The sequence below is a fragment of the Triticum aestivum genome, chromosome 3D (genome assembly GCF_018294505.1).
Source record: "Triticum aestivum cultivar Chinese Spring chromosome 3D, IWGSC CS RefSeq v2.1, whole genome shotgun sequence".
In the NCBI taxonomy this organism is placed as follows: Eukaryota; Viridiplantae; Streptophyta; class Magnoliopsida; order Poales; family Poaceae; genus Triticum; species Triticum aestivum.
Genome location: NC_057802.1, coordinates 587586834 through 587601463, shown reverse-complemented (window position 1 = coordinate 587601463; position 14630 = coordinate 587586834). Strand labels below are relative to the sequence as shown.

General features: G+C 46.3%; 2 protein-coding genes across 3 annotated transcripts; both read right to left on the bottom strand.

Moving 5' to 3' along the window:
- Positions 1-538: 538 nt before the first annotated feature.
- On the bottom strand, positions 539-3868 carry LOC123080728 (membrane protein of ER body-like protein). The gene is made up of 9 exons (XM_044503665.1): positions 3597-3868; positions 3339-3507; positions 2993-3145; positions 2638-2901; positions 2216-2311; positions 2026-2124; positions 1647-1868; positions 1468-1529; positions 539-1343 (listed from the first exon to the last, which is right to left on the bottom strand). The coding sequence occupies exons 1-9, from the start codon at positions 3720-3722 to the stop codon at positions 870-872; spliced, it is 1665 nt and encodes a 554-aa protein (XP_044359600.1). The 5' UTR covers positions 3723-3868; the 3' UTR covers positions 539-869.
- Positions 3869-3996: 128 nt separating this feature from the next.
- Positions 3997-6714, bottom strand: LOC123080729 (6-phosphogluconate dehydrogenase, decarboxylating 1). Of its 2 annotated transcripts, none has more exons than XM_044503667.1 (2): positions 6564-6714; positions 3997-5705 (listed from the first exon to the last, which is right to left on the bottom strand). In XM_044503667.1, the coding sequence occupies exon 2, from the start codon at positions 5696-5698 to the stop codon at positions 4259-4261; it is 1440 nt and encodes a 479-aa protein (XP_044359602.1). In that variant the 5' UTR covers positions 5699-5705; positions 6564-6714; the 3' UTR covers positions 3997-4258. The 2 variants fall into 2 exon arrangements, with proteins under 2 accessions (XP_044359602.1, XP_044359601.1); XM_044503666.1 differs by having other exon boundaries at positions 6560-6693.
- Positions 6715-14630: the final 7916 nt, after the last annotated feature.

Below are 14630 nucleotides of genomic sequence, written 5' to 3'. Positions count from 1 at the left end.
AACAAACAACTGTAAGCATACTAGTAATATGTACTAGTATTTGCCAGTGAGCTGTGTGTCTATGTAGTACGTACTTCATTCAGAGTAGGTGCACAAGAGAGGGCAAAGACTGAACTTGAACTTGAACTTGGTAAATTTGGTTTGGATTAATTCGCGTATCGACATCTGAATTCGCCTTCTGTTGTTATTGGTTTTTTATAGCACTTGGTAAGTGTAGCAGCCATGTCTGTCTGTCCCTTGTTCAACCTGCTCACACTGCAGCAGCGAAAGCACAACAACGGACAGTTGTGTTTATCTCTGACTAGCGAGGACTCGATCGACCCGTTTCTAAGCACCTGTAGCAGGAGTAGAGCCCATCATCCGAAATTCCGAATGATACCAACAGCAAGTAGCAACAAAGTTACCAACCCATTAGTTTTGACGGAAAATGTATCAAAAACCCCGATTTTAACTGGTGCGGTGTATTTTTCAGTGACCGTTTGTGTCATTTTCTACTTTATGTATGAATATGCTATCTGTACCACCGTGCAAGTTCATGTACCCAAAGTATAATTATAACTCCTGAAAACATGGCATATTCTGCTTCATCAAGAACAGGTGAGTTACAACATGGCATATTTTCAGAGTATGTGACACTGAACTTCTTCTTCTTCCTGCTCAAAAACATGCTGACAAAGATCACCAGAGTACCATGAGAAGCATCAAAGCTTCAAGTGTACACCAAAACTACAACAAAACAGCTAGCAGGTAGCAGCAACTCAAAGAGCCTTCAGATGTTTCTTCGTGCAGTTGCAGGCACTTTCTCTCGAGCTCGCTCATTTCTTCCCTTTTTATACCACCAGGACGTGCTCCAAGGAACTTCAGACTTTTCAGAATGAGGCCCATGCAGACGACTCTGCACCAGCAGCATAAGCGAACCGCAACGACAGCCCGGGAGGAGAACGAGCCGAGCCGCCTTGCTCAATGATTCCGTACTGCACCAGTAGCCGCGTGATCAGCACGCCGGCGACGTACGACAGACCCGATGAGCTCACGGCGATCATCAGGTAGTACATGAGGGTCTTGAAGTAGGTCCTGGTGTGGACGTGTGCCTTTCCGAGCGCCAGCAGAGCGATGCAGGCTAGCGAAGCACCGGCGACCGCCATCATCTTGTTCTCCTGGTCGTTGCTCTCGCGGAACGACAACCCGTAGAGGACCGGCGGGAGCAGCCCGAACACCATGTATGAGAGCAGGGCCATGACCATGTGGAGCCGGGCTTTCGACCGCTTCCCGAGCTGCAGCCAGTAGTGGCCGACCTGCTCGTCGTTCCCGTCCACGTCTCGGATGTCTCTCAGATCAGTGATCTGTTATTATCGTCGAGCAAATCAAGGACATGTTAGCATTTCGATGAAGCTCGGTGTGTCAAGTCTTTTTCTGTAGTGATCAGTAAGAACAGAGTGAAATTCAGCCAGAGAGAGAACTTGTTACATTGTGGAAAATGAGAGGAAGGCCTCCAATAAGGTTGGCTATTCCCAGGATGAATATGTCCACTGCAGGCAAGAGAAGAACATAATTTCATTTGATGAAACAATGTAACATATCAGTGTAAAAATAGTGTCATTAATTAATACAAGCAAGCATGTGGTAGCAAGAGGATAGTAACTGACATGTTTTGGCGCCGCTTGACGCTGCTGCCGAAACAACGGAGAGGCTGGTGACTGACTCCACTAAGCCTCCATACACTATCGCTTTCAGTATATCCCAATCATCCCTCTGTTGCTGTCTAGGAGCAACCTGATTCACACCTCCCAAGACTGGCACCACAACATGATATGGGTTTGCTGGTTGAGGATTCGACGAAGTTGGTATATCGCCCCTCGGGGTGAAACCTGGTACAGGGGGAAACAACTTGGCGGTCAGATACAAAAGAGAGGCAGCAAGTTTCGCAGAGTTGGTTGCTCTCAGAGATTTGTTTGTTCAGTACGTAACGTTATGATGATAGGCAGTGTGGGATAATTACAAATCTAAAAGGAAAATACCCCACACCTTGTGTGATATTTGTCGCAATGGGGCTATCGAACTTGAAGTCTGGTGTGTGAATTGCATAGCTGGGAAATGAGCCATTCTCTGAAGTTCCGTGAGTATCTGAGGAAATGAAGTTACTACTGTCAGGCTGCACCTCTGAATAAACAGTACATAGCTCATGCACGCATGCTGATCACTTAATCAGACATACCTTTGTAGCTAATTTGGGGGTGAGTTGGATCCATGATAGCTCCACCAGAAGGCATTTTACCGGTCACCACTTCTGATACGTCTTGCCTGAAATATTCTGCATGTGATGTTTCTATTGTCTGTTACTCTAGTCCAATACTTTGGCATACTGATCCTAAATAAAATATGATGCAGTAGTTAAAGTATGGGTAAGTTATGTGTATAGCTTTCTGATCTCTTACCTGGTTGCTATACTCTATGAAACTATATACTAGCAATTTTTTGGCATATTTAGTGTTTCAACAAAATTTCAGAATTTGCAAGTACAGATGTCAAACGAATGTGGTGCCTTCGCCATTATTTCAAAAAAAAAAACTGTTGTTTTATGGTCTTGCTAACTGATGATCACTAAGTTGCAAATATAAATATGATTCCCGGTAGTACCTGTAGAGGATGATGTTTGAGGTGATGCGCTAGGTGCTCCTGTTGTGGTTTTAGAAGATGTGGTATTCTTTTCTGATGTGACTGTAGTTGTAGTCTCGTTGTCTTCAACTGTAGTGGTGGTTTTCTGATGTTGGGAAGATGAGTCAACTGTCAACTGCTGTGTGCCATGACTATGCTGAACATGTGATTCGTTGGTTTCAGTTGTCGTTGTGGTTACACCACCGGGAGTCGCCATACCAGGTAACGATGGAGTCCTTGGTGAATCTGCAATATGTTCAACGTTCAACTCACGTTAAGCATCAATTGCAAGCTCATCAACGGAGATGCATAATATTTTTCAACACACGTTACATACCTGCAGGATCAGCTTGGTTCTCCGAAGGTGATTCGACTGTCGGATGCTCTGGTTTTACAACTGTGCCTTGACTATGATAAACATGTGATGTGCTAGATTGAGATTCAGTTACTGTGGTTGTGTTCCCGGGCAGCAGTGGCACCGTCATTGGATCTGCAATATGTTGAATTGTTCAGCTGATGAAGTGGAATATCTATGCATATTTCTTCCTTTAAGTTGGTCTGCAGAACATAGGTACTCCCTCCGTTCCAAAATAGATGACCCAACTTTGTACTAATTTTGTATTAAGGTTAGTATAAAGTTGAGTCATCTATTTTGGAACGGAGGGAGTAGGTTACAAGCATACCAGCAGGATGAGGTTGGTATGGGCTATCTCCTGTCTGGAAACAAGACAGAAGCCAGCTTGTGCAATTTTCAGAGCGAGGAGGCGTGTCCTCTGATGCAGGAGGAGGCAGAACATCAGGTTGTCCGTCCACCTCTCCTCCCAAATATGCGGAACATGTTGAAACTGCATCCTGGTGACAAGAACAATATAAAGTTAAGGCAGTCCCATTTGCAACAAAATATTAAAGCAATAAAACTGAATTAGGAATGTTACTGATACCTGTTGGAATGAAGAAGGAGAAGCATGACAAACATCTGAATACGTCCGGTGATTCTTCCTCAACCCTATCAGGCAAAGTAACAGGAGACACCTGTCCTTCAATATACGGTCTCTTTGACGGTTCATCGGTGGGTGTTGTTCTTACTGTCCTTTTCCTCTTCTTCAGGATGACCCTCCGGGTTATGCACGAGGTGCAGTTGGGACAGAACAGTTCATAAGTTTTGTGAGAATCATGACACAACAAAAAAGGACTAAAGTGCAACAAATTTTTGTGCAACAAAAAAGGACTAAAGTGCAACAAATTTTTGTGAGAATCATGACACAACAAACAAGCAACAAGCAGTGGTTCTGCTCATAAAGCAAACTTGAGAAAGCAGGACCATTGGCTATCAAACACAGGTAGGTAAAAACACATTTTATTCAAACTAATTCAGAATGGCAATGTCTTCCCACCAGGGTTCATCAATCACATGGAAGTAGTGGAGACTGGAGAGAATATGTGATCTCCTTGTAGAAAATAAATACAGGACTCGTTACTCAAATGATAAAAATTAAACAGCGGTTCCTCCCCTACAGGAAAAGGACTCATGACTGGCAGCAACAAAGGATACCAAGAAGACGAAACGTGATGGGCCGTCTCTTGGTAGAGCAGCAGCAGCATCTTAGATCTTCGAGTTGGCGATCTTGTACCACTCGGTGTGGAAGGAGCCGGGCATGTCAACCCTCTCGTAGGTGTGCGCCCCGAAGTAGTCCCTCTGGGCCTGGACAAGGTTTGCAGGAAGCCTGTCCCTCCGGTAGGAGTCAAAGTAGGCCAGACTCGCGGACATGCCAGGGGTGCTGACGCCGTTGTTGATGGCGAGGCAGACGACCCTCCTCCATGCGGCTTGCCTGTCCATGATCTCCTGCGCGAACTCGGGGTCGATGAGGAGGTTGGCGAGCTCACCGTTCCTGTCATAGGCCTTCTTGATGCGGTCGAGGAAGCTGGCGCGGATGATGCACCCGCCCTTCCAGATCCTGGCCAGCTCGCCGAGGTTGAGGCCCCATCCCTTCTCCGTGCTCTTGGCCTTGATGATGTTCATGCCCTGGGCGTAGCTGCAGATCTTGGAGGCGTAGAGGGCTTTCCTCACATCCTCGATCAGCTGTGCCTTGTCGACAGTTTCACCACTGGAGTAGTCACCCTGGAAGATCTTGGAAGCCGCGACACGCTCATCCTTCAGCCCGCTGAGGAACCTGGAATCCAAGGACGCCTCAATGGTAGGAGCAGCCACAGAGAGCTCAGCAGCCTGCTGCACTGTCCACTTCCCAGTTCCCTTCATCCCGGTCTTGTCCAGGACCTTGTCGACCAAGTAGCCTTCACCCTGGTCATCCTTGATGCTGAATATATCAGCAGTGATCTCGACCAAGAAACTGAGGAGCTCACCCTTGTTCCACTCGGTGAAAACCTGCTGCAGCTCACCGTTTGTGAGCTTGCCAACCGACTTGAGAACGTCATACGCCTCAGCGATCAGCTGCATGTCACCGTACTCAATACCATTGTGAACCATCTTGACAAAGTTTCCGGATCCACCCTTCCCAATGTATGTGACACACGGGCCGCTGTCAGGGACCTGAGCAGACACCTTGAGAAGAATGTCTTCAATGTACTGGTACGCCTCCAGCGAGCCTCCAGGCATCATGGAGGGGCCATGGCGGGCACCCTCCTCTCCTCCGGAAACACCCATCCCGAGGTAGAGGAGTCCACGCTCCTCCATCGCCTTCTCCCTCCTTTCTGTGTTCTCATACCACTCGTTTCCTCCATCAACGATGCAGTCGCCCTGCTCCAGGTGTGCTGCGAGCGTGGCGATGGTCTGGTCAACTGGTGCGCCAGCCTTGACAAGCATGATGACGACGCGTGGCTTCTGAATGGAGTTGACGAAGGATGCAGGGTCATGGAAACCGTACAGGGGAAGGTTTCCTTCTAGCTTGGCGCGCTGGACAGTCTCATCGACCTTGGAGGTGGTCCTGTTGTAGACAGAGATGGGGAAGCCTTTCTCTGCAATGTTGAGGGCAAGGTTCTGCCCCATGACGGCGAGGCCAGCAAGACCAATTCTGGTGAGAGCCATCTTGTACCTGAGAAGGAATGCACCAAAAATGTCATGTACATAACAAATATCAAAGTAATTTATGCATATCTGACTGAAAAAGGTTAAAAGCCAGCCTTTAAAGAACAAATAATCATGCTATGAACTAGACACAAGAAGAAGCAGAGCACAGGCGCAGGCACAGATCCTATCCTATGCTGGGTAGCTGCTCAGGACCATAGTGCTGCTAGTACTAGCAACATGCACAGGAACACAAAGGCAATCACCATCCAGCATCAGACGGCATGGCTCCAGCTTCATCGACCATGTATGTATAGAAAGAAAAACAAACAGAAAAGAAGATAGATGAAGAGGCCACCCTGCGTCTTGGACTAGAGCTGCTGCGAGTAGCACTGCAAACAGAGGATGATAACAATACAGCAGAAGCGCAGCTGCGCAGGACAGGTGGTCGGCGTTGGCTGTGTGTCAGTCCGGCAAGAATCGAATCGGATCAGCCGGCACGCGTACTTGGGGGCCAAATTCGACTACCGTGGCCGCTTCTATAATCTAGTATATGTAGCTTGGCCGGCCCGTCCAGTAGTCGGTCGGTGGCATGGCATGATGAGTGAGTCAACTATCGCGCCCTCCCTTCACAAGCCCCAGCCCACCCATGGATCTGACTATCTGGGAATGCGCAGCGCCGGCCCGGAGAGCAGGAAATCCGGCGGCCCGCCCGCCCAGGTAGAATAGAATATCTAGCCACTGCCTGCCTCGCCGACGGCGTCGCCTCGGTCGGTTCCTCCGCCCCGCCGGTAGCCGCCTCGCCCGGGCGGGCCGGCGGGCTCGCGGCGGGGGCAAACGACGGGAGGAGATTCGGGGGGGAGAGGGAGGGGGAGAGACGACCTGCCTGCCTTGGATGAGATCTGCGTGCGTGCGTCCGTCGAGGAAGGAAGACAATTGCGGTGCGATGCGGATGCGAGAGCGACCACCTACCCCTCCTCGACCCCCCTCGCGCCCGGTTAAATAGAATAGCGTCCGTGGAGATAGCCGCCCCCGTTCTTTCGTCGCCGTTGGCCGACGGGTGGGCCCGGCGCTGGCGGCTTCCAAGCGCGCGCGCACCAGGCCGCCGCGGGTGGGTTGGTGGAGGGTGGGTGGCCGGGTCCGGACGGATGTGGCTGACGGCTGGGGCCCGGTCTCTCGTCAACCCTGGCCCACGCGACATCTGGTGAGTGGGAAACAAAGAGGAGCAGCCTGTGCCGTGCGCTCTGCTCACGGGTCCGACTTGGCCTCTGCTCTGCCTCAGCAGGACGTCACCCCAAAAAGGTCTCTTCTACGCCCGTCGCCGTGCCGTGCCGTGCCATAATATAACAACATTTTTCAAGTTAGCATGCGACGGAGGGGATAGTATATGGTCCAGAGTCTCAGACACACAGCAGACAGCGAGTGTTTTGCCTTGCCGATGTTCACCGCCCCATTCTATCTTTTTAATGTTCCCTGAGCGGTGGATCAAATCTTTTAACCTTACACTTTGGTGTTGCGGCCTTTGCGTTTTCCACCGACCTTCCCGAGAAAACTTACTATCATCGTCGGCTTCAGTTCTGTTCATGACAACAAACACGCCTTCTTCAAGATTTATTTCCTGATTAATTTAATGTAGCTCAAACATATGCAATTCGGTTTTATGTATGTTATTAATATGTACTTCTCCTATAAACTTACTTGTTATGCATGACAGGAGAAGATCACAAGATATGTTCTCGTACAATGGTGTGGCAAAGCTTTACCTAGTGATTGCAATGGCTGTCATGGGCGGTTTGAATGTCATCCACGAGAAATGGCCACTGTAATGATAGTTATGTCTCCCCCAATCTCCCTTATCGAGGCTACGTATTTGCGGGTATGAAAGAGTTGTAGCATGTGATTCTTAAGAGCAACTCTAACAGAGTCGCCAACACCGTCTCAAACTACATAATGACTTTCAATATAGCCTTAGGAGTTTTAAAAACCACTCTGCTAGAGTCGCCATTCACCCCCTCAATTGCCATATTTTTTGGAGCTCCCTACTTATCTAGTCTCCTAGACTTCAAATTAGGAGCCTTCAAACCAAACTGTCACCACATGATGCAAGTTTCGGCTTCTTCCTACTCGTCCTACAAGTGTGATTTGAAGTAATGGGGCCTCCACACACCACCGGCGAAGCAACCACCTGACCATTATGGTGTGACCGCTCCATCAAATTCTCGTGGTGGCCCATCGAATGGCCGCCAGGTGCCAACACGTCCTAGCTTGGGTGCACTAGTAGAAAACAGGGCTTTTGTTCGGGCCTGGTCAGACCATTAGTCCCGGTTCATTCACGAACCGGGACCCATGGGGGGCATTCGTCCCGGTTCGTGAGCCCAGGGGGCCGGCCGGGCCTCGTGGGGCATTGGTCCCGGTTCGTCTGGACCCATTTGTCCCGGTTCTAGGCACGAACCGGGACCAATGGTCCTCGCTCCTGGCCCACATACATTGGTCCCGGTTCGTGCATAGAACCGGGACAGAAGGGGTAGCTTTAGTCCCGGTTCCAGCCACGAACCGGGACAAATGAGTTGCATATATATACCCCATCGCCGCAGCAGAGCACTCCATAGTGCTCTATTTTTTCTGGCCGACGAGGGAAGGGCATTTGGGTGCTCTAGCTCACCTCCTATGAACATGTGGTGTTCGATGAAATGTCCGAGCCACACTAGTTAATCTTTCTCCTCTCGAAACTCGAACTCCGAGCTCCATTTTCCCCGAGATTTTTTTAGGTTTAGCGGTCCGTCACGTCCCGTCCCCATCTTCACCGCCGTCGATCGCCCGCGCCGATCTCGTCGCCAGCACTACCGTGGTGAGCCTCTTGTTCTTATCTTCTTTCTGAAAGAAAAAAAATTCTTACTCCAGATAGATACTTGTCTAATTTTCTTACTTTTATTGTTCCTTGTTATTATATAGTGCGATGGTTTTGGTCTCCGCCCCCGTCGGCCCTCGTCCTGTCTATGATTCGAATGTGGTATGTATTATCTTTTTATAACTATTTGGTTCATTTATTGTTTACGAAAATTATGCCGACCAACGTGACATAGATTTTATTTATCTAGGAGGTGGTTGAACCGAAAATTCCAACCGACCCTATTGCCGAGAGGTTAAATTTAGTTGAAGAAGAAAACAATTACTTGAAGGAAAAAATAAAAAAAATTGAGGAGGAGAAGATGATATTTGGAGTTGCATGTTGCGGATGTCGTCGATGATCACAAGATCAAGATGGATGCAATGCGGTTGAAGATTAGAAAGATTAGAAAATATGCCATTCATATCGAGGCTTGGTATCATTATGCCGTTGGATCAATTGTTACCTTGGTTGTGATTATGATCGCATTTGTTGTTGCATTGAAAGGTTTTACATAGTTTCAATGTATGGTTTAACTAGATGCTCTGGAGAGCTATATGCTGTTCAATTTGAACTATGTATATACTTTGGTTTTAATATGATGATGAACTACTATTAATTTGGTCACTTACCTATCCGTGTGAATCTGTAACGGTTTTTGGCACACATAATTATATATAATGCACGCAGATGAACCGACAATGGATGTACAGTGACAGACACACATAATTATGTTTCTCGAAGTGGCTGAGGCAAACAAGCAGAACGGTTTTATGTGTTGTCCATGCCCTAACCCTCTCAACTTTTTAGCACATGCTATGTGGGTGAAATGATGATACCATGCCAACTTTCAACCTTTTCAGAGTTCATTTGAAATGCTTTTGAATTTCAAAGTCTTATAGCTCAAAAAAGATCAGTAAATGCATGAAAAATAACAAATGAAGTCAGAAAGAGTTGAAAATTGATGATGTGGCTTTGAATGGTGCATTTTGAACACACAAAAAGTCTGGAGTTCAAATAAGTTCAAAGAAATGAAATCTCTTTGTAACAGATGAGTTTTCGTCCGAAACCCTGATCAACTAAAAAGCCACATCATTTAGCTCAAAAATAATCAATTAAAATATTCTGTTATGATCAACTAAAACAAAACTATAATATTCTTTAATAGCAAAAATAAAATCAACTAAAAAACTTTTATAAAACACTAATAGCACAAGGAATCAACTAAAAAGCTTTTATAAACCTCTAGTATTATTGAAACTAAAATTATATAAAATTTATGCAACTAAAATTATCAAAGTATTTTCTGTTCAAAATCATTAAAAGCAAAAAGAATTTTCATAAAGAACTTTTTTTGTTAGAAACTTTAATAGCAAAAAGAATTATCATAAAATGAAATAAATAAGTAGAAACAAAATAAAATAAGTAAGTAGAAACAAAATAAAATAAACTTTAATAAAATATATATGTAGAAAAAAATAAAATAAAAATAACTTTCATAACATAAATAAAATTTATGAAACTAAAATTATCAAAGTATTTTCTGTTCAAAACATTATAAGCAAAAAAGAAAATAAAATAAATAAGTAGAAACAAAATAAAATAAATAAGTAGAAACAAAATAAAATAAATAAGTAGAAACAAAATCAACTTTAATAAATAAGTGGAAACAAAATAAAATAAATAAGTAGAAACAAAATAAAATAAATAAGTAGAAACAAAATAAAGTTTAATAAATAAGTGGAAAACAAAACAAAATAAATAAAGCAACAAGGAAAACAAAAAAAAAGTGCCACCTACTGGGCCACCACGGCCTGAATACGACTAGAAACCCAATCATGGGCCAGGATGCATGCCCGCAACAGGCCCTGTAGGCCCACAAGCACACAGTGTACGTTAGGCCCGAAAGCCTGCAATTGAGAGGAGCTCAAGAGGGTGGGCGCAGCAGCGCTTATAAACCACTGTCGAGCTCTCTCAGCTAGCGAGGTGGTACTAAACTTTTGACGCGGGGCAGCACAAGGCCTTTGGTCCCGGTTGGTAGCACCAACCGGGGCTAAACGGGTGCTTTGGTCCCAGTTCGTGGAAGCAACCGGGACCAATACCCCCTCTTTAGTCCCGGTTGGTGCCACCAATCGGGACCAAAAGCCTCTGCTTCCCGCCCTTTGGGCTGCTGAAAAGAGACCTTTGGTCCCGGTTGGTGGCACCAACCGGGACTAAAGGGTGCATTAGTCCCAGTTGATGCCACCAACCGGGACCAATGCTCTTGGTATATAAGTGGCACTTCAGAATTTTGTAGAGTTCATCACCAGTTGCCCCCGACGACGCCGAGCACATCGACGCCGCTAGGCTTCCCCGACGCTGTCCGCCGCCCCGCCATCGCCGTCGCTCTCGTCGCCCGCGCCCCTGCCCCGGCCCGCCCCCGCCATCGCCGTCGCTCTCGTTGCCGTCGCCATCGCCCGCTCGCGCCCCTGCCCCGGCCCGCCCCCACCGTCGCCGTCGCTCTCGTCGCCGTCGCCGTCGCCCGCGCCCCTGCCCCGAGCCCGCGGCCCTGCCCCTGCACTGACGCCGCCCCACGCCCCCGGCCTGCCCCGACCACGCTCTCTGCCCTGACCACACGCCGCCGCCACGTTCGGTCCGGCCGCCGGCCTTCCTCTCTGTTTTTTTTCTTCAGATTATGTGCATATGTGTGATTATATGTATGTGTGTATATATGATTATATGTCCTGTTTTTTTCAGATTTTTTGTTCATATATATGATGATTTGTTTTTTTTGCTTTTTTATAAAAATGTATATATGTATGTATGTTCTCTGTGTATGTTCATATATGCAAAAGTTAGATTTTTAGAAAAGTTTTATCTATATATGTTCTCTGATTTAGTACATTTTAGGTTAGTTTCATTTTTTAGAAAAGTTCTATATATTTAGGAAAAGAAGGAAGAGAAGGAAGAAGGAAGAAGAAGAAAAAGTTTTATATATGCAAAAGTTACATTTTTAGAAAAGTTTTATATATCTAGCTAGGAAGAAGGAAGAAGAAGAAAAGAAGGAGAGGAAAAAGGGAAATAAGAAGAGGAAGAAAGGAGAAGAAGAGGAGAGGAAGAAGAGGAGAAATAAATAAGAAGAGGAAAAAAGAAGAAAAAGAAGAGGAGAAGAAGAAAGGAATAGAGGAGAAGAAAGCCTCTATTCCTTTCTTCTTCTCCTCTTTTTATTTCTTCTTCGTCTTCTTATTTTTTATCGGGTATGTCGTTGTCGATATAGCCCCTCCCGATAACTTCAACATGAGGGGGGGGGTCGATATACCCCCTCCTCGATAACATCATTTTCCCATGTATGTATGTCGTCGTTGCCGATATAACCCCCTCCCCGATAACTTCAACATGAGGGGCGGTCGATATATATAACCCCCTCCCCGATAACGATGTCGGTCTCCTACCCTCCTCCCGCCGCGCCCCTACCCGACAAACTCTCTTGAGGCTGCTACCTCTTGAGCTTGCGTTGGGTTTTTCCCTTGAAGAGGAAAGGGTGATGCAGCATAGTAGCATAAGTATTTCCCTCAGTTTTTGAGAACCAAGGTATCAATATAGTAGGAGACCACACGCAAGTCGCCTCGTACCTACACAAACAAATAAGAACCTTGCAACCAACGCGATAAAGGGGTTGTCAATCCCTTCACGGACACTTGCAAGAGTGAGATCTGATAGAGATAATATAAATATTTTTGGTATTTTTATGATATAGATTGATAGTAAAGATTGCAAAATAAAAGTAGATCGGAAACTTATATGATGGAAAATAGACCTGGGGGCCATATGTTTCACTAGCGGCTTCTCTCAAGATAGCATAAGTATTACGGTGGGTGAACAAATTACTGTCGAGCAATTGATAGAAAAGCGAATACTTATGAGAATATCTAGGGATGATCATGTATATAGGCATCACATCTGCAACAAGTAGACCGAAACGATTCTGCATCTACTACTATTACTCCACACATCGACCACTATCCAGCATGCATCTAGAGTATTAAGTTCATAAGAACAGAGTAACGCATTAGGCAAGATGACATGATGTAGAGGGATAAACTCAAGCAATATGATATAAACCCCATATTTTTATCCTCGATGACAACAATACAATACGTGCCTTGCTGCCCCTGCTGTCATTGGGAAAGGACACCGCAAGATTGAACCCAAAGCTAAGCACTTCTCCCATTGCAAGAAAGATCAATCTAGTAGGCCAAACCGAACTGATAATTTGAAGAGACTTGCAAAGATAACCAATCATACATAAAAGAATTCAGAGAAGATTCAAATATTGTTCATAGATAAACTTGATCATAAACCCACAATTCATCGGATCTCGACAAACACACCGCAAAAGAAGATTACATCGAATAGATCTCCAAGAGAATCGAGGAGAACTTTGTATTGAGATCCAAAGAGAGAGAAGAAGCCATCTAGCTAATAACTATGGACCCGAATGTCTGAGGTAAAGTACTCACACATCATCAGAGAGGCTATGGTGTTGATGTAGAAGCCCTCCGTGATCGATTCCCCCTCCGGCGGAGCGCCGGAAAAGGCCCCAAGATGGGATCTCACGGGTACAGAAGGTTGTGGCGGTGGAAATAGGGTTTCGTGGTGCTCCTGGATGTTTTCAGGGTATATGAGTATATATAGGCGAAGGAAGTCAATCAGGAGAGGAACGAGGGGCCCACGAGGGTGGGGGGCGCGCCCACCCCCCTGGGGCATGCCTCCCTGCCTCGTGGCTCCCTCGTTCGTTCCTTGACGTCCACTCCAAGTCCCCTGGATCACGTTTGTTCCAAAAATCATGCTCCCGGAGGTTTCATTCCATTTGGACTCCGTTTGATATTCCTTTTCTGTGAAACACTGAAATAGGCAAAAAAACAGCAATTTGGGCTGGGCCTCCGGTTAATAGGTTAGTCCCAAAAATAATATAAAAGTGTATAAATAAGCCCATTAAACATCCAAAACAGATAATATAATAGCATGGAACATTCAAAAATTATAGATACGTTGGAGACGTATCAGAGGCCACCCAAATTTACCAAGTTAAAAGAGCGTTGTCGTCGAGGCCACCCCAAACCCTTGAAGCGTTGTCGAGGCCACCCCAAAACCTTGAAGCGTTGCAGAGGCCACCCCAAACCCTAGAGAAGTGTCGAGGCCACTAATATGATTCCTTATTGTGATTAGCTAGCTAGTTCTACATTTGCCACTAATATATCCATCTGTCATGTTTGAATAATAATTGCCATGTTGTAAATATTTGCAGAAACTATGGAGCACCCCCGAGACGAAGCAACAGAAGCGGTGTTGGGGGTGATAATCGCAGCCGGAAGTGATGCCGTCCTGTCGTTTCTGAACGACACCGATGGTCTGGAAGGACAGGGTGAAGAAGCAGGCTACGGTGATCGAACAATGGAGGAGGAAGGACATGATTATGATGGCTCCGGTGACCGAATGCCGGTGAAAGAAGGACACCGTGATGACAGCTCCGGTGACCGAATGCCGGTGGAAGAAGGACACCGTGAAGACGGCTCCAGTGACCGAACGGAGTCCGGCCAGGTATATATATTAATTAAGCATGTGCTGACTATAGCTAATTGATGCATTAATTGTTTTTGGTATGTAAACATATTAACTCTCTTCTTTCTTCTTTTCTAGCCCTCCAGATCGAGCAACACTTCGGTAACGAGACGAGGCCCGAAGAGGAAGTTGCGCTCGGATGAAAGGTACACGATCACCGAAATCGATCGCGCTGGCCAACCAATTGAACCCCTCCGGACCAAGCAATCATTTACTGCTCAGTGCGGGGTTCTTGTTAGGGACATGATCCCGATCAGCATCGAGCAATGGTTTAAGCCTAAGGACGAAGACTCTGAGGTGTCTTATGTCAACGATAGGTAGAAAGCTGATCTTTGGACCGCGCTGAAGGCAAATTTCAGCCTACCGCCAGAGGAGGATCCGGAGAAGCCAGTTAAAGAGCCATTGATCAAGGCTTATGCTCTTAAGAAGATGGCTGAGCTATTCAGGAGGAGGAAGAATGAGCTG